Here is a 26,969-nt window from a genome sequence, read left to right on the forward strand (position 1 = left end):
ATAAATCATTAACCATTTCAGTCTCTGACATCCACCCTTAGGTGATTCCTTCCCCTTAAGAGGTTGGATGTCACAGGGAGACACTACGTTTGATATTTCACTGCTTCAGCCACCTTCTTCTGTTTCTTACAAACCTACCTGGTCCTTACTGAAAGGAAGGTTGTTTAGTATAAGGACAGTGTAAAGCTTCAACTTGCTCATTTATTGTGAGGAATCATCTGCTTTCCTAATTTTCGAGACTAGTCTATAAAAAAGCTCTAGAGCAGCTTGAAGAAGATTGTTATTTTAATTTTAAAAACCCTGCAGAAGAGAATTGAATGTAGTCAGACAGTCTCATACATAATAAAATAAGTGTTAGAATTCTTAGGGTCCCTTGATTGAAATTGGAGAGAAACAATTAATGAAGAGACTTCTTTTGTGTTAAAAATACTGCTGTGAACAGTGAAGTATAAATATTAGTAGATACTGTTTGGAAATTTTTGCCTCCAATAGGAGAAGGGGTATAATCTGGCAAAAGAAATAAAATCAGAAAACTTTGTGCAAATAAAATAGTTCTCTTTGTTTTGAATTGTGAAGCTACATATGGCATGGTTTGTGCCCCAGAGCACATTTGTAGTTTCAGGTCAGGGATAAGCATCCAGCCAAAAAAAACCAACTATCACTTTCATTTCTGATGCAAATATCACCAACTGTTAAAAAAAAAAAAAAAACCGAAACAAAGAGAGAGAGGGAAGTGACCAGAATAAGTGAATTTCCTGTCTTTCTCAGGTGTAAAGTTAAGTTTCAGCAGGTGTAGAAAACCAAACGAGAGCTTAGTTTTCAGTACTGCCACTTTTATGCCTTTACCTCAGTTCTCCTGGGACCGGTGTTCAATTTGTAAATCCCCTGTGCAGTCTGCAATCTTCTGAATGAAATGAGTGCGTATGCCCAGGGAGAATACTGTGTTTGGAAGGAGAAGGAACTGGTATATAGTGTAGGAGAACTGACACTTCTGTGACAAATTAAGAACGTTTGGGGGCAAGGGGTCTGTCCCATTGCTTCCTTTTCTCAGGTGAGGTTTTATATTTAACCTGTTTTGTGGTGGACAGTTAGAAGTAATATCAGATATAGTGGAGTTTATTTTAATTTAAGAGTAAAAGTCACAAAGAACTTTCACTTTTTCTGTTACAGAGCCCATAGATATAAAAAAATTTATCAGAATAAACTCCAGAGAAGGTATAAAAGTGACAGATGAATCAGAATGAGAATAAGAGAAAGTGAGACCATGTAGACTTTAATTTTTAAGTGACTTCCTATGTATTTGTAGTGTAAGTATGCAAGAACTTCATGTTGTTACATTTCCTTTCTTTTCTGTCTAATCTGTCTGTGCTGCCTGCACTTGTCTGAGTGATGCCCATTGTCCAGCAGCCTAAAGTGTGTGACAATCTAGTCATCCGTTAGCTTTTCCTAAATCATATAGGTACTGCTTCTGAATTTCAAATTTCCTCACTGCTAGCCATTTTGGTTGTTTTCAAAAGACACTTGGTATTGGGTTAAATACACTGTTTATCAAGTATTTTTCATCATGTATTTTTTCCCCTCTGAGAGGCTGCTCTGGTACCTGGACACTGACTTTATATCTATCACTGGTTTTAAAGTGGTCCTTACTGTGAATCATCATTGGATTTAATACTGGTCATATCACGTTCTTACTTGGCATGTGGTACGTTCTTATTCTAATAAAAAATAATTCTGAATTTAGTTATTGTCAGCTATTTTTGCTAGCTACTCAGAGATTTCAAGCAGTCACTTCGACAAATTATTCTCCATAAGTTATAGGGCCTTGGGATGGTAGAGAGGTTCATTAGGCTATAAAGGAAATAAAATACCAAAGAATGGAAATCAGGGATGCTTTTAGAGTCTCCTGCAGCAGTGGATTTTCAGGATGCCTGAGGTGAGTTTCTTAGAGTGTGTGTTCACATACAGGTCCATTCTAGAATATCTGTAAGAACTTGTCCCAAGTTTGTAGGGCCGCTGGCCTCCTGCACGTGTCTGCGTAGGCATCCTGAATGCTGCTGGCCTGGTCTTCGTCATCTGAGCAGCTTCAGTCTTCTACTTCAACAGAGTAGTATTTTTTTGTCTTCCAGAATCTCAGTTTATAAAGTGAAGAATAAATCTTATCCCTCTCCCTGTCTTCCACTTCTCCCACTCTCAGTATTTTTAAGACATTCTACTACTGTGTGAGCTGGCATAAGCTACACAGAGCATCCCACTAATTCTTTCACCTGAGGTTAATACAAAAGATAGACTGTATGCCTGCAGACACTTGGTCTGCATTAAACTGTGTTCTAAAATAGCATTTTTTGAGCGTAATGTCAAAAGTAGCAGTTGGCTTGAGTGTGAACAGCTCATCTGATTTCCTGTTTAAAGACTGTTAAAGTGGAGTCCTGTTGGTTGCTGACGGCAAAATAACATTATTTATTTCTGGTTTCGTGTATGTGAATAAATATGCCAAAAAATAAATTACCTTACACTAGTTGTAGTTCTCTGAGGCATCATGTCTGTGTAGCCTATAGTCTGTTTTCTTTCTCTGAAACTGTAATTCCAGTAATTCATGGATTTTGGTGAAAGAATTGGGATGGTGTCCTAGTTAGAACAGCTGGGACCGATTCATCATTGGATGGGTGTAGCCCAAAACTGTGTATTCTATAGCCCTCCATGCCATTTCCCAGAAACTGTTGTCAGTAGAGGCCTGCGAGGTGCCCACCCCCATGCTCCTGTCCTTATGCCCTTTTGTGGAATTCCCTGACTGAGCACCCTCACACCCTTTTATGGAATTCCCCACTCTGGGGGAGGGGCTAAGCATTGCTGCCTGAGCTGGAGAATATATAAACCTGGAGTTTCAGAACCTTGCCACTCTCTCCACTCGTGGGACCCAGAGGAGGACTGCAGCTCACCACCACCCTCGGCTGGACTACAATCACCACTTTTAGCTGGACTGCAGCAGCTCTCCCACCAGCAGGTTTTTTCCCCTCTCCCTTTGCTTTGGACTCAGGGGGGGCCCAGGGAGCACTGTTTTGTTTGTGCCCTGGGGTGCCAGGTTGTACATTTGGGTTTTGTGGGTTGATACCAATTGCTTGTCTGTGTAGTTGTGCTTATTGTATTATTTTATTAAATTGTTATTCTGACTTACAGTCTCTCTTTTGAGTTGAGTTCATTTCCCCTGCTGGTTAACTTTTAAACCAGCACAGATGATCACAGTGGTACCACCTTGTATCCTGTCTCAAGGATGCAATAGCCCATAGTGGACGTTACTGGCTGAAAGTATCCAAACCAATGAAGTGACATACCATAGTTCCTGTAAGGCAAGTAATCCTTTTTCTCATACCTGTATTTAATATTTGGGGTTTAAACTTGCGTCTTAGCTGTTCAGAGTATACTTGGAACATCTTTCTAGTTGTAAATATAGTAGGTTTGCTGTTCCTTTCTTTCCAAAGTATGATTAAATACTCCTTCTGCTTTGTCACTGCAGTCAGAGTATTTGAATTGTAGGTGACAGTTGCCAGGCATGCATTTAAGTCATTTTATTGGCACAAAAATTAGCTGAAGGTGTATGGTGAAATACATCTACTACTCCACCAGGTTTGTTCATGCAGCTTGTACAGGTTTAGCAGGCTCTCAGAAAAGGTGACAGTGGAAATAGACATACCTTTATGTAGGTTGTGAACAACATTTAAGTATGAAATTTAATTTTAGCTACTTTTTAGATATTTTTTGTGCTTTTGAAGGAGGTGAATATGGGTAGTTTGCTGGAAACTGGAAAGATATCATCTAATATGGTGGGTAGAGGTGTATGCCAATTTTGCTTTATGTGTAGGACTGAAAAAGTATCTAATAAATGCTTTGCAGTGATGCAGGTTAGAGATGAAGTGAAATTTTGTGTTGATTTTGTTCTTAAATATGCATGTATAAACTATAAAAATACTGAAGAAAAAAATCTTATCTGTGCATGTCTGTTACTCCTTAGTCTGATTTAAAAACTGGGGCCGTAATTTGTCTGCGGATTTTTTTGAAGGTGTCTTCTGGCATGACTTGATTTGTCTCTCTCAGATCTATGGGGGGACCTTTCTGAGTAGGAGGAGGTGATTTTTGAGGATTCAGGCCATCATACATAGTTTGTCTCAAGTGGATATCTTGATCACTCAGGGAAGCATTTTCTGTCCCATTCTTTTCACTTAAGGAGCACATTTTCTTCCCATTCTTGAAGGATCTTGCTGGATTTTGAAATAGGAATGAGTAAAATTAGCCAGCAGCTGGTAAATTTAAAGTGGTTTGGTTTGTTTCTGCCTGCTCTAAAGAAGTCCCAGAGAAGTTTTTAGGGGTGGAGAAAAAGGCCTTAGTTAAAACAGTGCCCCTAATTGGAGGTGTGTGTAGGAATTGGTCCAAAGGAAAATACTCCCAGAGAAGAAGCTGGTTACTCTAGTGTTGTGCCAGTTGCATGTCCACTGTTTGTAATAATGCAGGGGCTGGCACAAAGGAATGATACTGTAACACTTATTCTCCCTTGTTCATAAATATCAGAAACTGTGCTTCTTTTTGGGTATAGCCATTAATGTGATTAGTGACAGTCCCGTCTACAGATCTGTTGTAAGAGAAGATGTAGCTAGAATTTGTGGTCCTTGTCCACAGCTGAAGATAAAAGGAGGATCTGGCTGCACTTGCTGATGTGAAACTGAATTATATCTTGAATAATTCATATGAAATCTGACCTTGGCATCCTGCTGGGAGAAGTGAGAAAAGGGATTGTGGTCTGAAATATAATACTAAGTTTTTTTTAAAAAATGTGTAGTCTTTCACATTCACAGAAATAAATCCATCCTATCAATTTTTCAAGGCTCTTGTTCTGCAGTATGAGTTGAATTGTTCATACCACTGTGTTTGCAGGTGAACAGTACCATTAAAAATAAGTCTTCCTCTCTACCCTGCCTTTTACATACGTGCAGTGTTGGTTCTGTTTAGTGATGGAAATGTTATTCTGAAACCAATTTGGAAATTTCTTATCCTCGAGTAGGAGTAAGGCTTAATTGACTCTTGGTTCAAGTCCTTATGTTTATTCTGTGCTTATCTTCCGCAGGGATGATATGGCCGATGGTCCAATATTCACTAGAGGCCTCACATGTCCTCGAGGCCTTGAGAGATACCCATCGCATGAAGATCAACCCTCAAGTCCCTTTGTTGTGAGGCATGATGAAGACTACTGCAGCCGAGATGTTTTCCAGCACCGTTCAGATTACAGTCCACATTATGGCCGTCGAGAAGAGCTGCCTCGTGGATCTGACAGAGATGGTGACAAACTGAGGAGATCCCCCTACTCACTAAGGCCAGAAGACAGGGGACGAGAAATAAAGCGTCCACGGTACGAAAAGGATGAGAAGATGCATGGTGTGAGTGGAGAGCATCAGGGTTTCTCATCAGGAACACGGAACTATCGCAGACGAAGCCGCAGCCATAGTAGAAGCCTGAGCCCATCATACCTGAATGAAGAATTCCGAGAGCTTGACCGGGCAAGGAGGAAAAGAGAAGAAGAAGAGCGTAGCAGAAACGTGAATCATGATGTTTCAGGCAGTGGCTATGTGATCCCTGGCTTGACTAACACACTACAGACTTCTGAGCCTCGGTATACGTACAGGCCTGAAGAAATCCCACCCATGCCCAAAAAATCCATTTTGAAGAAACGAGTGGAGATGGAAGCAGAGTCTTCTATTCAGGTTTTGTCTCTGTCTGTCTGTCTATATGTTTTTACTTTCCAAAACAGTTACTTTATGATACAGAATGTTAATTTGATTTCCAAAACAGAAATCTTTACATTTTCCTGTCTTTAAGAGGACAGTTGTCTTTTTGCAGACCTATACAAGTTAGAATTTGCAACCGGACGTGCCTGTCTCATATTGGCCTTTTTAGCCACCAACACACTTGCAACAAACGTGGGTAGAGCCCTTCCCAAATCTTCGTTCGCGAAGCCCAGCCATGATGATGCCAAGTTAGAATTGCATTAGAAACTTTAATGGTGAAGGCATTTAATCAAGAATCATATATATATAATCTGAGGCAGAATAAAATGTCTTTGTGGAAATTCAACCCAGGATGCTGAGATCTGGGCTAGCTTTTATAGAAAAGCTGACACTCCTAGTACCATAGGCAGTCAGGACATTGATTGAAGCTCTTTGTCTGTCACAATGTCTCTTTCTTGTTTTGTTATAGACTTAAGAGAACTGCCTAATGCATCCCCAGTACCTCTGTCTGAGAACATCTTTGGAGTTTCCTTTTTTTTTCCCCTTTGGCCCAACCAATACCAATTGAGTCTCAAAATTAGAACAATGGAAAGATAAGTGGCTGTGACCACTGTGATAAATTGACTTTTCTAGTGTTTTAACGCATCATTTTGATTTGCCTGTTGTACTGATCAGTGTTGGTTTGACAGTGACATGTTTATCTCAGGAGTATTCCAATCCTGAGGATCCCATTCCATGCCTATTGTTGGAAATGCTATTTACATGCCATTGATTGTGAATATTTGAAGAAGACTGGGAATAACCACAGTGCAGTTGTTTTTAATGGTATTAAGGTGTTGAAAGCCTGTTCCACTGTGACTAAACTCAAAGCGTATCCAAAATTATGTTACAGAGTTTCAATTTAAAAGTTTTTTGATTGCAAAAAATTTCTGAAATTAAATTGTGATTTTGTGTATTCTCTGAGATAAGCATTCATTGCTGGACATGTCCTTACAAAATCATCAGGCAACTTGTTTTGTAATCTTCTGTTTGTGTTCTCTTTGAACTGTATATTGTCTTTTCTAACTCTTTTATTCAGCTTGAACTCAAGGAGAAATTAACATGTTCCTTTGTTTGTTCTGTGAGGTGCGTAGTCGCCTCAGAAGGCCTCATAGTAATTAGTACCTTCTCTCTCTTTCAGCCTGAGAGCTTTTCAAGCAGTCCGGCTCCAAGCAAGGATCTTCCTCTTCTTTCTAGTCAGTCATCTTTGCCCCAGAGCAACAATGTGGCTCCTTTTGCCTCTGAAGTGGAGAACTTTCTCAAACGGTTTAACAAAGACTCTCTTGTGGAGTCTACAAACAAGGAGTTGCATGAAGGTTTATATGAGTGGAGCCCACTTTCTGGGCCTCCTAAAGACACTTTCACGTTTGAAGAGAAGTTTGGAAGCTTCTTAAGTCACAAAGAAAAGGTAGAAGCCAAATCAGAGCCCACCGATCGCCATACTGACTTCCTGCTACCTCACGAGAGGGCCAGTCAGGATGGCAGTGGTTTCTCCCGAATTCTGGGCATGATGGCTGATTCTGTCAGTGCTCAGGAGAAGAGGAGGCGTAGCTTTCCTGACATTGAGGATGAAGAGAAATTTCTTTATGGTGATGAAGATGAGGAGACCAAAGTTGAATCTCTCCCTGTTCAGAAGCCCCCAGTGAGTTGTGGCAATGAGATTATAGTCCAGAAAATGAGCCCACCTCCTTCTCCTGCTCCAGCTGTCAAACTGGATGCTTTAGAAGAGCCAAATGCAGAGTATGCAAAGATCCACGACTTACTCAAAACCATCGGGCTTGACATTGGTGTTGCTGAAATTGGAAAACTGGCTGTCCGTACCCAGGAACGCCTTCACGGCAAAAAATTGGCATCTCGTTCTCCAGATCGTCGCTCTTCAGACAGTCGCAGACTGGACCCGTGGGACTTGCGGCGCAGCCGGAGTGACACTCGTTCTCCTGAGTCAGGCCAGCAGCGTTCTGCATCACCTCCAGTCTCTTTTCAGCAGTCCAAAGATGTGTCCTCTCTTCAGAAATCAGAATATACTAAGAACAAGCCAGTGGGACAGGATATACCTCCATGTGCACCAGAACAGCCTCTTCCTTCTGTCTCTCTCATTCCCTCAGTTCCACCAACTCCTCCTAGTTTGCCGCCTACACCTACTTCTGTTTCCCAATACCAAATTCCCACCTATTCCCACTACACTCCCACTCAAATGCCCCAAAACTATCCACCTCCCACAATGGCTCCTCCAGGATATGATGCATATGGGCATTATATGGCATATGCAGCTCCTGGCTGGCCCATGTACCCCCCTGCCCAGCAGCCTAATCCTACGCTGCCAGAAGCTCATGGTCTTCTTACAATGGCCATGTCAGCGAACCCCACGCGTCCCAATCTCCGGGTGATTGAGACAGTCTCCTTGGGAAAGGATGTCCCTGATGTAAAAAGAGATGGTTCTGTGCTCGTTCAAGTCCCTACTACTCCTTCTCATTCCAAAGCGCCCCTTCGTCTGTCTTCACACCCTCTCAAAAATACCACAGAAAGGATGTCGGATGAAAAAAATCGGGCAGCTCAAAAGCAGAAGGTATGCTACGTATTCTAACACATCAAAATGTGTTGCACTGCATGATGGGTGGGGTGGAAGCTTTTCCTCTTCAGGTGCACCTTTTCTTTTTTTCATGAGTGGCTCCAGTTTAAAAACAGTTTGACTAAATTTACTTTTGTTAAAGATTTCTAAGCATTTGTCTGTATTGATCTGTGACAATTTAAAAAATGTATTTTAAATCCCTCAAAGTTGTATGCCGTGGGCTATGGCAGAACAGATGAAATCAAACACAAAGTTGAAGTTTCTTGAACCAGCCAAAATCTTGCACAGAAATTACATGGTGGCCACAGCTTGGCTTTATTCCACTGAGCTTTAGATATTGAAATACCTGAAGATATCTAGAGATGTATAAATACCTGAAGAGACAGTGAAAAGAAAAGGAAACTGGGCTTTTTTCACTTATGTCCAGTGTCAAGACAAGAGGCAATAGGCACAAACTGAAACAGGAGGCTTCATACCATGGTTATACCTATATTAGACATTTTTAAATACATACTAAAAGATATCATAATTCACCATGACATACAGTTTTCACTCTACATTTATATTAATTCTTACAAAAATCACAAAATGAGAAGAACTTAAGGGAAATTGTTCTTTATTTGGAGCATCTGACACTAGTTCAGGTTATGGGTATTAATGTTTTTATATTCTTGTTACCTTGGTTTGTACAATAATTAGAGAGTAGTGGGACAGAATGTATTTTAAAATAGGAAACTGTAGTTACATAAGTGTAAAAGAACTGCAAGATTCCCAGAAGTTGTTTGTGTTTTCAAACTGATGTCCTCTCCATCTTTGTGGTTAAAATAAGGGCATAGAACGATTTGGGTTGGAGAGTACCTTTAAAGATCATTGAGTTCCAACCCCCTACCATGGGCAGGGACACCTACCAGTAGACCAGGTCGCTCAAAGCCCCATCCAGTCTGACTTTGAACACTTCCAGGGATGGAGAGTCCACAGCCTCTCTGGGCAGTGTGTTCTGGTGCCTCACCACCCTCGTTCTAAAAAAAATCTTCCTTATATCTAGTTTTAATCTACCCTCCTTCAGTTTAAAACTGTTGCCACTTGTCCTGTCACTACAGGCCTTGGTAAAATATCTGTCCTCATCTTTTTTCCAAGCCCTCTTTAAGTATTGAAAGGCTGCAGTAAGGTCTTCCCAGAGCCTTCTCTTCACTTAAACAAAGCGCTACATCAGCAAATAAGTGAGCTTTTACTGCTTGCAGGAATAATTTCTTCAGCTGAAATTTTGTACTTAATGAAACTCGGTACTCTGTTGGCTAAAGATGTGTGGTTTTCTCCTGCTCTGACACCCTAGTAGCTCGTCTGTGCATCTTGGTAGAACTTCTAGGACTTTGCACTACAGACATCTTTGACTTGGGCTTAGTGCACTGGTTTTTTTTGCTGGGCTGGCTTGCAGTATAAAAACTTGCATGCTCCAGTTGGTGCCCCCATGCTGCAGAAAACCAATAATGAGAGAATGGTGTTTTGGGGATAAAAAAAAATAGCACACAAAAGCTTACTGTGTTTAAGATGTGGCCTAGCTGTGTTGGTAGAACTGCTTCCAGGGCTTACTTCAGGAAGGATCCTGGCAACATTTACATTGCCATAGTAGTAGTGGTTGTCTAGTGAAGTCAAAGCCTTGAGCCACTTGTTGTTTGTTCAAGGGAGGAATATGTAGTAAATTTTAAGAGCACTGTGAAGGTAAAAATTGGGATTTGTCTCTTGAAAAATGAAGCTGGAAAAGGAATTGAAAGAACTTTTCAGGTTTCATTTTACCATATTACTTTGTTTCCTTCTGTGAGAATCAATGAAAATCAGTGAAACATGGATTTTTGAGCTCCTCATGCCACAGTTTACCTTACTGAGCAAGAAACAAAGTTCATCCTAGTGTTTCATTTCGGACAGTTATGATCAGATTGAAGCAGAAACCTAAACAATAGCTAAAATTGTCCAGAGTCAAAGCAGGAGGCAAGGTGAAGGGCTGTGAAAGCTGATGGAGCATGCTAGCTGTAGAGATCCTACATGAGTTTTGAAGAGCCATCTAGCATTGATCTTGCTTCACTCTCTAGAAGATAGTCAGCTGAGCCTCTGCCTTGGGAAGTGGTGCAACAAACAGACCAGTTTTGGGAAATACACTGCCCAAAAGATAAAAAACTACCTACATAAAGGGCTGAAGCGTGACCACACTATATTGTTACCTTCAGATACATATGAAGAGGTGAATTTATTGTGTTAAAATACTTGAGAATGTTTTGAGAACAGTGAGCAGTATTCTGTGTCTGGCAAACTGAGGTCTTGCTGCCATTCTTGCAAGACTGATTAACTTGTTTTGGGAAGAGAAGAACATCCCTTCCAATTTTTTAGGTGATAGAAGAGAGAGAAAAACTGAAGAATGATCGAGAAGCACGGCAGAAGAAGCTTTACTATCTCAAGACTGAACTGGACAGGCTTCGTAAACAGCAAGGTAAAGTGCATAACCGCCCTGCAGCCCCTGTATCTTTTTTCCTGATTGGCATGTGTCACAAATCCTGGTGCCTTCCAGGAGAAGTGAAGACCAAAATAATAATAGTCTGTAACAGTATTTTCATACTCCTGGCAATGCAAAACTCTTGAGAAAGCAGTGACCTAATTACTATATTAAAATTAATTGTGTCAAAATTTGGCTGTTACACTGAAGCAAACACTTGCTCTTGCATCTTCTTTGGCAGCTTGTTAAGTTGAATTTCACTGTGTGCACTTTAGTGCTTTTTTTTAAGAAATGATAAATAATAACTGAAGATGTCATCATGCCTTTCAATTTCTCATGAATCTTACCTGGAGATGGAAAAATCCTCTCTAGGCAGAACTAAATTTGTCTTTAAAACTTAATTTAGTTCAAGTAAACACTAATTTGCCTCACCTTTGGAAAGTGATATTTTCAGGTTAGAATATACAATTTAACTTTTGCTTGTTTGGTCACCCAGGGAAATAGTGATTGTTAAATAGATACTCTTGAGGATTATGGTGCCTCTGTTAGGGTGTATATTAAAGCAGTCCTTATAGAGGCAGATCATGCAGATTTAGTGGTGCTGTACCTGAGAGTCACTTCCATCTTTACAACTTTACAGTCAAGATTTAGCTGCAATATTTTATATTAGTATTTTACTTGTTGCTGGAATTGTACAGATCTTAAGTCAATTTTTCTGTTGCCTTTCTGACTCTTCAACTTCCTTGACTGGCTCAGGAGAGATGTTGAGGAAAAAACGTCGTGAGAAGGATGGACACAAAGACCCCTTGTTGATTGAGGTGAACAGACTACAAGAGAATATTATGAAGGAGATTGCAGAGCTGCATAAAGAATCTGATGCAGCTGACAAGAAGCAGTCTGAGCTTGACAAAGTAGCACAAATCCTGGGGATTAATATATTTGAAAAACCCCGGAAACCATCTGTGGAAAGTAAAGATTCCTCAGAAAAGAACAGCAAGTCAGAAAATGCAAAAGGTGTGGAGAAAACATCTTCCTCCAACAAGGTAAAGTCTTATGGCTTGTGTGCTAGTGATTTTCCCACTAAGAGAAGAGGGCACTGGGGAGATACCTGGTCCCAAACATTTACTGGGGGATCATTTGATATCATTTGTTACCACATCTCATACACTGGCTTTGATGGTGGTGCAGATGAGAGGCAGTGTATCAGTGTTTATAATTTCCCTCGGAGGTTTGTGCAGTTTATTATCACTTACTGGTTTTGATCTTGGTTTTGCTGAAGCATTGGTTGGATTGAACAGTATCATGAGTGTTTTTAGCTGTTTGGTTTCAATGCCATACCAGGAGGACAGACTTTTCTTTCTGTACAACATTTCTGGGATGGCCTTTCAAGGAGGAGTGCTTGTAGCAGCAAAGCTCTCTGCAAGTTTGGAACATGTTGGTCTTCTCACTGGGTAATGATAGTAACAAATCTCAAGACTTACATATGATTATCAGCTGAACATGATCATTTTGTACATGCTACGTGTTCTCTCTTAAGAAATGTCAGTATGCATGATATGATCTCTCTTACACAGTCTGTGCTGCTGAGGCTGGTTGTACCAAAACAGGCATACTGCATTCCAGAAGATAGTTTTTGCTTTGGAAGTAGTGTATGATACCAGCATCTGAAAGGTTATGCACATATTCGGAAAATTAATTATCCCACTTTTCAGATGTTTATTCAAATACGTAACAGAAATAGCTGATGGGAGATTGTAGATGCATTTTTTGTAGACTTTACTGTATATATTTTTTACAGAGAGGAAAATGTTAGTAGGGTAAGACTTAAAAGAACGACTGAGAGGGCACCTCATCAGTGTCTATAAGTATCCAAAGGGAGGGTGCCAAGAGGCTGGAGCCAGGATATGTTCTGTGGTGCCAAGCAATAGGACAAAAAGCAACATGCTTGAAACTAATGCCCAGGAAGTTCCACCTGAACATGAAGAGGAAATTCTTTACTGTGCAGGTGACTGGGCACTGGAACAGATTGCCCAGAGAGGTTGTGGAGTCTCCCTCACTGGAGATATTTAAGAACTGTCTGGATGCAATCCTGTGCCATGTGCTCTAGGATGACCCTGCCGGCATAGGGAGGTTGGACCAGGTGACCCACTGTGTTCCTTTCCAACCTGACCCATTTTGTGATTCTGTATTTCCTGCAAGGTCACTCAAATCTATGTATCCTGTAAACTTATGATTTATGATGGTCTGGTTTAGAGCACTCTAACTAGATATCTTCCATTTAAAGGCTTGCTTTTGTTTTTGATTTTGTTGTTTCTTGAAATATCACTGAAGTTTACTGTCCACTTACTTTTGCAAATCATTTGCTTCAGTCACCACTTTGTGAAACTAAAGTAGGCAACAATGTCTGTTAAGTCCGACATTGCATCAAGTTATATTGCTTTCTTTTCTTGGGACATGGCATGTGTGAATATACTTTTTATTATTTTCACTTGCATTGTTTGTATTGTCCAAACCCCATAATGACTTGATCTCCTTTTCATAGTTCCTTATTTTAATGTAGAAAATTCTGAGCTCTGGACAGGAATATTTAATATTTTCAGACATATGTAGGCACATAGGGTTCTGCCTTTAATCTCTAAGATTCACTTGTAATTCTGATTGTTAACTTTTTTTTCATGAAAAGAAAGGGGGTTAAGGCCTGTTGGCACTGAGATCGGTTGACTCTGCCAACCTAAGGGCAAAAGCATCTGCCTTTCTGCTTATTTGCAAGGTGCCTTTTGGTCCCTTGCTGCTGAACCTGTGTCTGTGTGTTGTAGTTCCATAGTCGATGCAGAAGTGCTAAACAGACAGATCACCCTGTCTGGGCTCTAGATAGCAGCAAATTATAAAAGCATCTTTGAGCTTGGGTAAAGCACAAACTGGAGTTAAGAGTTGGCTGTCACCTATCTGTGTGAGAAGCACTGTCTTTTTAAAGTTCTGATTGAGATAGTATTTTTATAGGATATATTGGGTGGGCGTATGTCTGTAAATAACATTAACATTGATGCTTCTCAGACATCATGAACAGCCTTCCATGCACTTCCTGCAGATCATAAGTTGATCTCATTGTTTAAGAGAATGTCAGCTTTGCTGTGTTCTGGCAGACAGAATACGTGCAGATAATCACTGGGTCACTTGCTACTCTGCTACCAAGAATTAGATTGTATTGGGATATCTGTGGAGTGCATAGTGGCCTAGGTGTCTCTTCATTTCTTGATTTACAGTGTATATTGTGTGGGGTGGTGGTAAGGAATTTCAAGTAAGGCAGATGTTATTTAACAATTTTGAATCCCCTTAAGTAAATTTGTTCAACACTGATAGTGAATAACTTGGAAATCATGCAACCAACTCAAGTCTGCTAAGTTAACCTGCTATTCTTTCCAGACTGCCATGCAGGTTAAAATGATAACATGATGGGCTTTCAGCCATTGAAAATATAACTCAAAACTCAAAATGCATCTAGTACTAACATAATCTAAATTAGCAGGGCTTATTCGTGGTCTATTTCAGGGAATGTTGGTTTTTGTACAAGTGTTAGTTTAGTATTAATTTTGGCTAGAGTCCTGAAATGTTTGTGTATCACTGTATGGTGTCTTTCTGTACAGATGTAAGTGCAAACATCACATGTTTAAATCACAAGATCCTTCACCTTATTATGCTTAGGTCATTAACAAAATACCATCTTTCTATTATTACTAAACAACGAGTCTTCTGGAGAATTCAGGAACACTCAAATAATCCAATAAAGCTGATTGAATTAAATGCTTTCAGTCAACTAATTTTTACTTTGTTTTCCATTCTGCTTTCATCGAAGCTACTTTTACAGTAACTTCTGGATGCTTTTAAGGGAACCATTTTAGATCTTCTGGGCACTGTTTGGCTAGTACAGTAAATTGGAACTATTCAGATCATTATGTGAAACCAATAAAATGGGAAGGGTGCATGCCATAGGGAATTTGTTCATTTGGTTCCTTGATTACCTACAACCGTCCAGCATTACATCTGGGAGTCTTATTGGAAACTCTTCACTGCAGCCACGCAGCATCTTAATCGGCAATACCAGCTCTCTGAAACAGTGGAATTAGCCTGGGCACTGAAAAGGTGATATATTTTTTTTTTGTGTGTGTGTTTGGCTTCTGCTGGAGGCAGGTTCTGAGTTCTAGAGCATTATGTCTGTCCTGCCTTGTCTTAGAGAAGTGTTTCCTTTTGTTCAATTTAGGAATCAAAACCTACTAATGAAAAATCCAGAGGTAGAAGCCCGAAGCCAGCAGAATCCTCTTCACAGTCCTCCAAACATCCTTTCCAGTTGGCCAATATTTATGAATATTATGATGCAGGGAACCACTGGTGCAAAGACTGCAATACCATCTGCGGGACCATGTTTGACTTTTTCACACACATGCATAATAAGAAACACAGACAGGTATGTTGCAGGCTTCCTTCACTAAGTGCATTTCATGTTGCTATAAATATTAACACTAAAACATACATCACAGAACTACATTTTACAAGAGAACCTGAAGTAGTTATAAAGAACCCAAGAAGTTGCTTATCAAATTCTTTTCCCCTAATATTGGACTTGAGCAGTTGTACAGCTACCAGTGTGTTCCAACTAGTGTAAATGGGGCCTGTGTTCAGTTTTCTCAGGTTTGCCACTTGTGTTTCATATGTTTACCTGTTCTTTGCGATCATTTACATTGTATGCTTTTCACAGGTTATTTTGTCATTGTAACTTGCAAAATGGGAGGGGAAGGAGAGGAAAAATAATTCCTGTAAATATTTGCACATTGATTTTTAATGTTCAGTGTTCTAAAAGGATGTTAAAAAGGAAAAAGACAAGTGTACTTGCCTTGCTAGTGTAATACATGAGCCTATATACCTCTGTCACTGTGCAAATAGACCCTGGATCCTTACAACAGACCTTGGGCTTCGAAGACCCAGAGTGAGACCAAACAAGACTCCATAAAACGCATCGATAAGATAACGGTTCCTGCCAAAGGTATGTTAGTTTTTATTAACTTGGGTATCATCCCTCTTTGACCTCCAGCACGTTCCAGTTGCTCCGAGAAAGGAATTTCAAACCTTTACCTTGGCATAGGAGCACTGTATTGTTAGATAAAAGGCAAATTAATTAATTTCCTGTTTTTTCTTGTGGAAAAGGTTATGAAGAAGGAGTATAGGAAAATATAGTGTGGTGCCTTCTATTCTTTTTAGAGTTTAGTTTTATATTTTGAATACCAAGTGACTTTTTTAGTCTCCAGTGTAGTTCTGAAGTGATTTTTGCTAACATGTTAGAATTCAGAATATGACCACAAGAGTTTGCCGTGTTTGGGCAGATCTCGTGCAGTACTCCACATAGTCTTGCAAATAGACTCTTCTGTTCAGTGCATTTTTAGCAGAGCTTGCCCTGAAAAAGGACTGATGAGTACTTGGTATAGTGTGGGTACAGAAAATCTGAGAAAGTCATATGGGAGGAGCTGTAAGGGGTTTGAAAATTAATGCAAGATTTAAAATCTGAATGTCTAAATAGACCTGCCAGTCATCAATCTCATTTTAATTATCTGTTGGGTACTTGTAGTAGTGCCTACTAAAGAAGAATGTGCAGCATGTTAGATAACTGTAGCTGCTTCTGTAGGCATAAGTCTTGCTGAACTTCAAAGAAAATACTCATATTCTTTTTATAAACCAGGTGTTTAGTATTTGAGCAGACTATACCACAAAGATGGAAAATAGATCAAGACTGTAGGAAATATTAACCTGCTTGAACAGTGGATTGCCTTAACACAGATAGAGAGCACCTAAATAATTTCTTGAACCGTAGTAATGCAACTTCTTCACTTTAGATGTTTGTTCCTGGTAGTGGTGTTTCCTATACTGTAACTGTCCAGGAGAGCAACATTAACTGTTCCAAAAAGAACACTGCTGGAGATTTTGCTGTTGTTCTTTGATATATTTATCTGACTTTGTTAAGAGCTTGGCATTTATTAAGTTTTGTTTCTCTGATAATTTTCTTTGGCCTTTTCAGGCTCTGAGTTTCTGATTCCCATCACTGGATATTATTGCCAGCTCTGTCATGAATTTTTTGGAGATCAAATCTCAGCAGAGCAGCATGTGAAAAGTCATCCCCACAATGAGAAATATAAGGTTGGTAACTGGTGTACCAGAAGCAAGACATTCTCTAGCTTCTACTTGTTCCATCTTCCTTTCCTGAAGAATGACATTTAACTCCTTGGAATATATGTATTTGGTTATCTTCACTACATTCTACTAAACTAAATAAACAGAGCTTCTCACTACATCACTGCATAGAGGCTAATCTTTTATCTGCCTGAGGCTGAAATGGTGTCTTCGGTAGAGTGACAGCTCTGCTGCAAGCACAGAATGTGGAGTTTGTAGCACCTCAGTTTCTTGATTGGAAGAAGTCTCTTGTGTCTTAGCACTCACTGAACAGGTCAAAACTGTCAGAGCTGAATTTATTTATTTATTTTTCATGGAAACAGTGGCTAAAATTGTGCTGTTTATCCCCACAGAAATACATAGATGAAAACCCACTCTATGAAGAGAGGAGAAATCTAGACCGTCAAGCTGGATTGGCTGTAGTTCTGGAAACAGAGCGCAGACGGCAAAATGAGCTGAAGAGGAAACTAGTTGAGAAACAGAAAGAAGAGAAGGATGAGAAAAACCCAAAAATAGTAAAGAAAGAGGAAGTAAAGAGCAACCCAGAGTCTGGAGAAGGGAGTAATGAAACTCAAGGCAAAATAGATTCTTCTGGGCGAAAAATGGGTATCATGGTTAAGCTAAAGAAGGAAGAGAAGACAGAGGAGAAAAAAGAAGAAAAGAAAGAGGAATATAGAAAGGAATCACCAAGCCAAACTTCCTTTGGGAAATTCAGCTGGAAAAAGACTGAGAGAGAGGATAAAACCCCAGGAGCAGCTATTCCAAAGGAGGAGAATACAGAAGGAAACAAAGAGGAGAACAAGTGTCAGTCTGTGAAATCCCACATCAAGCCCATTGAAATCAAGCTGTCTGGGAAAACTGTTATTCCACACACTAGCCCATGGATACCAGTTGTTTCCACACCAACATCAGCAAAAGTTTTACCCAATCTACCAGTCCCCACCATGATTTTCAGGAAGTCTAATACTGCAACAGTTAGTAAACCAGCACCTCTGAACACCTTTTTATCCATAAAATCCTCTGGAGCTACCACCAAACCACTGCCAGTGGTAAAAGAAACGAATGCTGATCTTCTACTGCCTCCGGATATCATCTCAAAAGCTTTTGGAGGAGAAGAAGTAATTTTAAAAGGGACAGAGGAGGATTTGAAAGCAGCAGAAAAAACTGAATCTTCTCAGACTTCAGATAGACTACCTCCACATCCTCCTCCACCAGCAGTCCAGCAGGCAGTTCTCATCCCTGCAGATGAAGTAGCTCCAGGTGTGTCTGAAAGTGAACAGACAATGCTGGCAATGCCTGTGAGACCACCACCACCTTCAACTGCTTTCAGTGAGCAGGCAAAAAAGATAGAAAAACGAAATTCTTGCTTGGCCACAGCCAATGCTAAAGATCTCTATGATATTTTCTACAGTAGCGGTGGAAAGGGTTCAGCTGACAGTAAGCTTGCAAGTTCTGCACTTCCAAATGGAGAAAACTCTAACCTAACAAAACCCGCAGACTTATCTGCAAACCCTAGAACAAACAGTAGCTCATCCTCCTTGAAAGAGGATTCTCAGAATGTGGATTTTTCGCAGTGTAATAATCAAGTAACAGGGAGTTTGGTTCCTGGTGAGAATCAGGCTGAAATGAACAAGAAACCACTTCAGGCTCACCTCTCAGAAATATCTGTCACAGAATTGCCAGAAATAAAAACTGTTTCTGGTATCCAGATGCCTGTAGAAATTGGACTTGTTGATACAGGAGGTGGAAAGCAGGCAGGGAGTCAGGAATTCTGTGATGTACAGAAAACTGAGGTCCAAGAGAAAGTTGGACAGGAGGATGGAAATAAAACTGCAGTTACAAACATAAATGTTCCTAGTACCTTGGAGAAAGATGCAAAGATGAAGGACTGGGAGGTAAAAGCAGTAAAGCCTAAGCATAGCTTACAGCCAAAGACTGTTTTGCCTGAAATACAGAATGAAATTCAAAATTTGGGGAATTCTCATTTGGTAGAAGAAAAGTTAAATGATAACTGTAGAACTTGCTCAGAATCTGATAGTCCAAACTTGCTCTGGGACACTTCCAGAACTAGTAATGGAAAAGAACAGGCCATCACAACCCAGTCTTGTTCTAAAAGTGGTGGGGATCTATCAGATACTCCAAATGTAGAGATAAAATCTGGTTTTAATGAAGTTAGTGCTTCAGAATTTCAAAACCGGAGGCAGGAAGTTGAATGCTTAGTCAATACCTGCTCAAATATTGTTCACCTCAGATCCAATCTAGAATTAGTAGCTGAAAATGAAAAAAAGTCATCAGAACACACTGGATCTGATGCAAGATCAGATAATTTTTTTATCAAGAGATCATCAGGAGATGTGAAACACATTAAAACTCCCTCACAGAAAGCAGAACTTGAGTTCAAAAGCACTGATTTCAGTTTGGGAGACAATAAGGTAAAACAGGAATGCTTCAGCATCCATACAGCAGGACTTTTAAATGAGAATACAGAGGAAGTCACAGAACTAGAAACTATTGCATCTGTTAGGCTGGAGTCCAGTAGACATAAAAAGCTGGGCATTGAAAAAACAGTGAATGAAACAGAGATTACTGATTTTGCTACATTGACTTCTGACAGTCGGGAAGATAAATTTTGCACACAGATTTCTCAAAAAGCTCTACTGCAGCCTGGATCACAGACCTCAAATAGTGACACTACAGAGATGGTCATGCCAGTTCTAGAAATGCAGGGCATTTCTGCCACATCTGAGATACCTCTGCAAGTGGAGGAGAGCAAAGCTGGCACTGTTGAAATGCTGTCACTGAGTTGTGACGGAGGCAGCACAGAAAGTCAGTCTTCTGGGTGCATGGAAACTTTCATTCCTGGGCTCAAAGAAACACATGGAAAGGTTGGTGGCTCAGGAGACAAGGGAGGATGCACTATCCATAGCAAGAAGACTGAGCAATCAGAAGCTGCTGACTGTAGTTTGGAAGCTACAACACATTCAGGAATTTCTGAAAGTGTAGCAGAAAGCCCAGTGGGTTGAAGTAAACCCAGCCAGTCCCAATATTTGAGGAGCCAGAGCTGGGATTATGTATATGTTTTTTGTTTGTTTTTTTTTTTTTGTTCCACTTGAGAGTTTTGGGGTGTATTTTGCATTCTGTGGTAGGACTTGGCTAAAGTGAAATTTAGGTCATCAGAGGGCAGAACATATTTTATTCTGTACATAACTAATTATGTAAAATGTTTTTTCATGTGAATTTTTTTGCCAGTTTCTTTTCTACACTCTGCTATTAAAATGGAATCTCGTTTATAATGCGTGCGTCTTTGTTCTTTATTTTGGGAGCTTTTATTCTTTGACCGTTCCTGGATGATTTCCAGCTCACCCTGTTTGTGTCAGTAGCATCATGAGTAGCCCAGCTGCTGGGACAAGCTCAAGAACAGCAATTTAGAACTTGAGGAAATGGAGACTTGCAGAAGAGCTAAAACTGAAAATTTCTTTGAACTGCAGTGTCTGGGTTTGTTTACTTTGTTGTTTAAAATGCAAGAATGTGATTAGAGTTGATTTTGTTGTTTGTTTATTTGTCTCTGTGAATTGTAATTACTGTTGTATTACATCTGTACTTAAGCTGTTTCACTGTATTGTATAAGCACATGTGTGGATGCCACTTCACTAAGCAAGGGGAGAAAATCTGTTCGACTGGCTTTTGGAGAAGAAGACTAATCGGTAAGGCTTTGTGGCCTGACACCTGGACCAGACAAATTGAGGTCACTTAAATGATTTGAAATAGGCTTTCTTTCGTTCTATTGTGATCCAGTAACTATTTGTGTTAAATCATTTAGCAGCTGACCAGCTCTGAAGAAGTAGAAGATCAGAACCCTGGTATCAGGAATTGGACTCGCTTCATGTGATACAGACACATGCATGCCTACCCTGAATGGTCCTTGAGCTATCAAAAGCTCTAGTGTGATGGTTCTCATTTGTATAGCTTGTTAAAGACTAAAGTATTAAATGTGTTTGCTTGGATAAATACAACATTTTTATTTGTAAATTGTTTAAAAAATAAACATATGGAGGTCAACAAGGCTTTCTTCTTGTTTTTCTTTTTTTTCCTTAACTCAAGGAAAGTGTTTTATTTCAATTTGTTTCTGACTCCTGTAGTAGTTGATAAAATTGAGAAATTGTAGAGGGTGAAGATACTCCACAATTAGCCTGCTCAGTAAAAAACCAATTTGTTCCCAGCTAAAGTCAATGGAAGAACTACTTTCAACATCATCAGTAGAAGTTTGTTTGAAGTCCTAAACACTATGCAAAGCTTGAGGTGGGGTGTCAGGCGAGGACCCCAGCAGAGCTCACAGGTTTGTAATTAGTACCTGCATGTGGACCGCCTGAGGGGGCAAAATCACCTTTTTTCTTCGGTTTCCATGACTATGTGTGAAGAAGGTATGAACCATTTTTCAGATTTGTTATAGTGGTTTTCATACTAGAAATGTAAGAACTGTCTAAGCAGAATTTGGAAATCTATTATAAATGGTCAAGTCAACAGTAAAAAAGTAATTAAGGGAAGAGAGTTTTGAGAAAGTCTGGTTTTATGATGTTAAGCAGTTACTGCATTGATATAAGAAATCTTTTTTAGTATCGTTGCACTACTTTCATCAGATAACTATTTGCTGTCAACAAAGAGCAAGGTTTGACATACTTCAGTAGCTTTAAAATGGAATTGTTAAGTGAGAGATTGCTTAAATCCTGGTTTATAAAAAAGTCCTTTGTAGTTATTTCTTGGGTTTCTTCTGTATTTTTTTATTATATACCTGAGTTTATTTGTTTACATTTGACAGCTAAATTTTCCCCTCCTATTTTCTTTTCATTCTCTTCAATGAAGTGCCTGGTCCCTTGTAAATTCACAGAGGAAGAGGGGAACTGATTTTCTTACTTGCCTTGGTATTGAGGGATATCAGTGCAGGGAAAGGAGATATTAAAGGGAAGGCTGAATTTTTCTACAGTTCTTCATTTTACTGGTGCTGTTATGGAACACACAAATGCTTTCTGGTTAGTTTCCTTTTGCAGGTTGGTTTTCATGAAGGTCTCAGTGCATGCAATGGCAAACAAGTAATTTGGACAATCATGTCTTTTAGACAACCTTACTCAGTGCTGTGTTATCTGTGTGGGACGTACTTTTAATTAACTTTATTTTGGGGGAAAGGACAATATAAATCTATTATCCTTGTTCTGTTCTCTCCTACAGTTGATTCTACAAGTAGTGGTGGTGGTCAGTGCTGAACCTGGCTGGCCATGAATTGAGAGGAGCTAGCAGCAAGGGCAAGCAAGAGCTTTGCAAAGGAGAAATTGGGAATTGTTACCTCGTATTTGTCTAAAGCTTTCCAGGATCTGAACCTTCCTATGGTATAAATTAAATAGTACTTCCTTTCGTGCCCTTTATTCAAATAATTGTTCTATCCTTGAATGAAAATCGGGCTCTTTATTCCTGGAAGGAAGGTTAATTTGGTCTTTTTTGAGGAAGAAGTAAAAGGTACTCCTTGAACCACTAATGGACAGGAAAAGGTGGTGTAGGTGAGGACACCTAGGCAGACTGGCAGACAGAGGCATTAACACTGTTACTTCATGAAATGGCATATATTTTTATTTATGTATTTTTTCTTTTTTCTTTCCTTTTTTTTTTCTTCTTTTTTTTTTTTTCCTGTGGTTTCCAGAGGCATGCAGTAAATGATTTATCCACTGTACTGGTCCCCTGTGCTGGCAGAGCTGTAGCGTAGTGCACTGACTGGGAAGCCTAATTTCTAGGCTGGCCTTGGACTCTTCCAGATCCTCAGGAGGAGGGGTGAGTTAATGGGGTTTTACTTGTGTGTTTGAATGGTGCAATACAGCATTACCTCTCCTTCCTGACCCAGTTCTCAAAAAACTGCATAAAGCATAAGAAATTACCGTTCTCCTGGTTTTTTTGAAAGCTGCTGATAGGGAGGAAACAATCATAATTTGAATGTTTCTATCTTTACACTACTTTGAACCATACACAAATACCTAGTAATTTCAAAAGACAACTCTAAGCCTTCATTTGATGCTTCAGCCTTTAGTTTGCCATGATGGAGGCTGGCACAAATGCCTTTCTCCTGGATAAAGTTTGTTCCAAAACCAAGTTTGATGAAGAAGCAGTGGAAGAAGAGCCATAGAAAAGCTGCTGGCATCCTGTCAAACTGTTGTAAGTCCAGGTGGGTTTTTAATACTACTTCCACTTTCTTTGAACAGGCATTTGGAAAGGAGAAGGAGCCTTCATATATTTACAAAAGTAATGTTTTAGATAAATACAGTCAGTTTTTTGTCTGGGGTAGTCTCTTGGGCAGGTGAGTCTTGCTTCTAGCTTGCTGGAATCGTGTCCTTGACTGAGGTTTAACTAAGCAACAGAAAGGGTTTGGGGGGGGATTATTTGTTTGTTTTCGAATTTTAAATGGCATGTGAGCAGGGAAGAAATGCATAAACCATCATTCTCTTAGTAGTTTTTTTTCTGAATGTATTTTTGTCATAGTGGTAAAAAGTACAAGTAGTAGATGAAGATAGGAGGTCTCTGCCATTTGGCAGAGTTATCCCAGGATCGCCATCCCTGGAAGTGTTCAAAAGACATGTGATGTGGTACTTGGGGACGTGGTATAGTGGTGAACACAGCAGTGCTGCATTAACGGTTGGACTCAATGATCTTGGAGGTCTTTTCCAACTTTAATGATTCTACAATTTCTTTATTCTTGCCAAGGAAATAAACACCCAGTTCTTGTCTAAGAGAAGCTTCACAGAGAACTTTAATTTTGCTCATGGAAACAGTAGGAAAAGGTGGCAAAGGCCAATTATTTTTTTATCCTGGTAAACCCCAAACAGTTTTCAGAAATAGCTACTGAAAGTAAGTAATGATAACAGAAGTCTTGTTAAAGAAAACCCAAACACTAACATCTACCAAACTAGTGCAACCCAAAGCATGACAAAACTGTATTTCTTTAGTGCAAAGGGCAGAAGAAATCACATGAGACAGGTTTTTATGGGGTGCTTGATGTGTTATTTTATTACTCTCAGAACATTACAGAAACGTAATGGGATCAAAATCACTCTCTGAGACAGAATTCAGTCCCCTTCTGCCTGCTGCACGGTTAAGTGCACACCGCCTATGTGCCACCACTGTGGGAGTATAAAGCAGCCATAAAATCTATTTTACTAGACTCCTCTGCCTCCATCTAGCATGAAGAAGAGAGATACGCAGATTATGGTTGCTGGCCTATCCTTTCTACCACCTGTTTTCAGCCGATAGGGAGGTATTCATGGTTGTAACTAACTTGAGCAAAACAATGTAGCTGTGGACTGTTATATTCTGCCCTGGAGCAGAAATCTGAGGCTCCATATTTAGAATTAGTTTCTGGGGTTTGTTTTCCGATCCCACCTTTACCTCTTCTTGGGCTGTCTTGCTTGCAATGAGAAGGCTGATTACCATATGTTAGCAGTTCTAGGCTCTGGTAAAATGAGTCAAGCTGCTGTTACAATTCCCATGAAGTTGTCCATCAACTGGGGATGCAGAGAGCAGATCCATTAGAATTGTTCAGGCAGGTGGTGGAGAACAGTTGAATACCTGCAGGAAATAAAACCTGAGTTCAGAGCTGCTTCGAGGGAAACAGCATTCCCTTTTCCAGCAGCCTGACTGAAGAATCTTCATTTTACAGACAGTAAAGCACACACAAGAGGTAACGTTCTCAGTTCTTAATCAAAAAGAATTTTTCTCCAAGAAACTGCTTTTGTGGGAGAGTTTTAGCCAGAACCTAATGCTACAAATCACTGGGTATACCAGCCTGTTTAATTTGCATACAAACTTTAGATGAATATAGAAACAGTAAGTCTTTAGGAGCCATGGTAGCTGTGAAAAATATGAAAAGCCCTGTAACAGCTATCTGGTAAAGAAATGGTAGGTATGGTACTCATATCAGTACTCATGTTACAGTGTATTCATGTCCTGTCAAGAGATGAAAAAACGAAATTAAATGTAAATGCCAAATAATAGATGAGAGAAGGACTCATAACAAGGCAACTGCAAGATGGGTATTTAGACATGCTTGATTAGTGGGAAAAAGAAAGAACAAAGTCAATTAGCAAAGGAATATCAGTCACTCCATTTTCTCCTAAGAACTGAAGGCTTAATGCAATTAAACCCATTTAAGATGGTGCTTTCCCAGGTATTGTTCAAACTTCATGTCCTTTGCCAGTTAGTTTCACACATATTTTTTTTACCAAGTGTATGAGAGAGGTTCAAAATTAGTATATCTCTGTTGTGTCTTTAGACATACTGTCCAAGATAGGATTACAAAAGTAATTCACACATGTATTTTATGTATTCAGTGCAATGAAGTCACGCTATGGATTCAGTTTGGCCGGGTGAAAAAAAAATCCCATATCTGCATTTGCTGTAGTATTTCATCATTCACATTGGATCTGTCTGGCATTTGAAATAAGATACAGGCATGGACAACCTGCTTCAAGCTGTCTACAATGTCTACAGAAGAAAGATCATCCAGGATACTAAATGACCCGTAATTATTTCTCCAAGAGTTGCATTTGTGCTTCAGAATGCAAGAAAGGCTTACAAGTTGAAAGTTTTAGTTCAAATTTTTAAGATGAAACCCTCTGCTTTGTATGGTTAGCATCGTAGACCAAAGCATCAAATACATTGCCTTTAGTTATTCTACTTCTTACAAATCCTTTCTCCCTGTGAACTACCTACATTCACAGTATGTTCAATAACAGCTGTTTTCATTTTGTATTAAGCTTATGTTACAACCCGCCCCTGAAGGCAGAGTAGCTGAGGTTCCTGTTAATAATAGATCCCTTGGGGTGGGTTAGAGCAAAACGACTGGTGTTTATAAATATATATATATATATATATGGCAGGTTTATTTCAGGACATTTTGGTTGCAATGGAAAGGAAGTATGTAACTGTTTTTGTTATTATCTGTAGAAATATAGCAATATAGAAGTGTAAAAATAACACTTAAATTGTATAAGGAAAAGAAAGGATAGGTGGAAGGCCTCAGAAATGAGTCTGGGGGTGCTTCAGGGGTCTTTGATGGTTTATGACACCTTCTAAGACATGACAGCTGCCTCTCACGTCAGCTAGTTATGGCTCATGGGAGGAGGGATGAATACCTTCAAGCCTACATGTGAATGTAAATGTCCTGATACCTCCCCATCTATCCCACCTCCACAGGGTCTGCTTCTCATCAGCCTTCTCCCTTATCTGGCTTGTAGCCTCTGATTGTGGGTGTGCACCCCCTCTGCACCTGGGCTGTTACCTTGCAGAGAGCCAGCAAAGCAGCTGCTTTTGCAAATGGCCATTAACATTTTGGTCTCTTACAGCTTGCCAAATTTCTTCCAGAAAGCTTTTGATGCAGAGGGGAGGGAAGTAATTAAAAGATTAAAAGGGCCTCAGATTTGGGAATGTAACAGTTGAACCTGACAAATGCTCAGCAAACTGAATTTTAGGATGAACATAGAGTTTGCTGTAAAAAGCCCATTGTCTTTGCTGGCTTTTGATTACTTTCCACAGGAACTAAGAAAATGTTATCTGAAATTGCTGGACTTCAGTAAACCTGTTCTGAGAAGGTGAGTGCAGATTTGCATGACTGGAATGGTATCTTCTCCCCTTTGGTATGAGGGCACATTCTTTTCATTATTATTAATGTGATTAATCAGTGAGGCTTTTTCTATATTCTTACTGGTTAAACCTGCTGTTCACGGGTATGTCTGTAATTTAAGCTTTTTTGCCAGCATCCAAGAAGACTCTGTATGTGTGGACTCCTTTATCTTGATTAAACAGTGTTATTTTAAAAACAAACATTAAACTTTTATGAAATAACACTGATTCCTGA

At 39.7% G+C, this 26,969-nt stretch overlaps 1 protein-coding gene across 3 annotated transcripts in view; it reads left to right on the forward strand.

Annotated features, from left to right (window-relative positions):
* ZNF318 (zinc finger protein 318) overlaps positions 1 to 22,827 on the forward strand; it is a 29,064-nt gene extending 6,237 nt beyond the window's left edge. Inside the window, exons 3-11 of one of the 3 annotated variants that reach the window (XR_003527355.1) lie at positions 5,114 to 5,747; positions 6,952 to 8,376; positions 10,762 to 10,861; positions 11,621 to 11,907; positions 15,123 to 15,326; positions 15,803 to 15,902; positions 16,929 to 17,047; positions 17,434 to 22,461; positions 22,770 to 22,827. Coding sequence is in view for 1 of the 3 variants with exons in the window: in XM_027641217.1 (XP_027497018.1) it covers positions 5,114 to 5,747; positions 6,952 to 8,376; positions 10,762 to 10,861; positions 11,621 to 11,907; positions 15,123 to 15,326; positions 15,803 to 15,902; positions 16,929 to 17,047; positions 17,434 to 20,103 (5,539 nt within the window). In the remaining 2 variants the exon portion in view is untranslated. Of the gene's footprint in view, positions 1 to 5,113; positions 5,748 to 6,951; positions 8,377 to 10,761; positions 10,862 to 11,620; positions 11,908 to 15,122; positions 15,327 to 15,802; positions 15,903 to 16,928; positions 17,048 to 17,433; positions 22,736 to 22,769 lie in introns of those variants that run through there. The other 2 variants (XR_003527356.1, XM_027641217.1) reach the window with 2 other exon arrangements.
* Positions 22,828 to 26,969: the final 4,142 nt, after the last annotated feature.

Source organism: Corapipo altera, unplaced genomic scaffold (assembly GCF_003945725.1).
Source record: "Corapipo altera isolate COAL_440 unplaced genomic scaffold, ASM394572v1 48b, whole genome shotgun sequence".
In the NCBI taxonomy this organism is placed as follows: Eukaryota; Metazoa; Chordata; class Aves; order Passeriformes; family Pipridae; genus Corapipo; species Corapipo altera.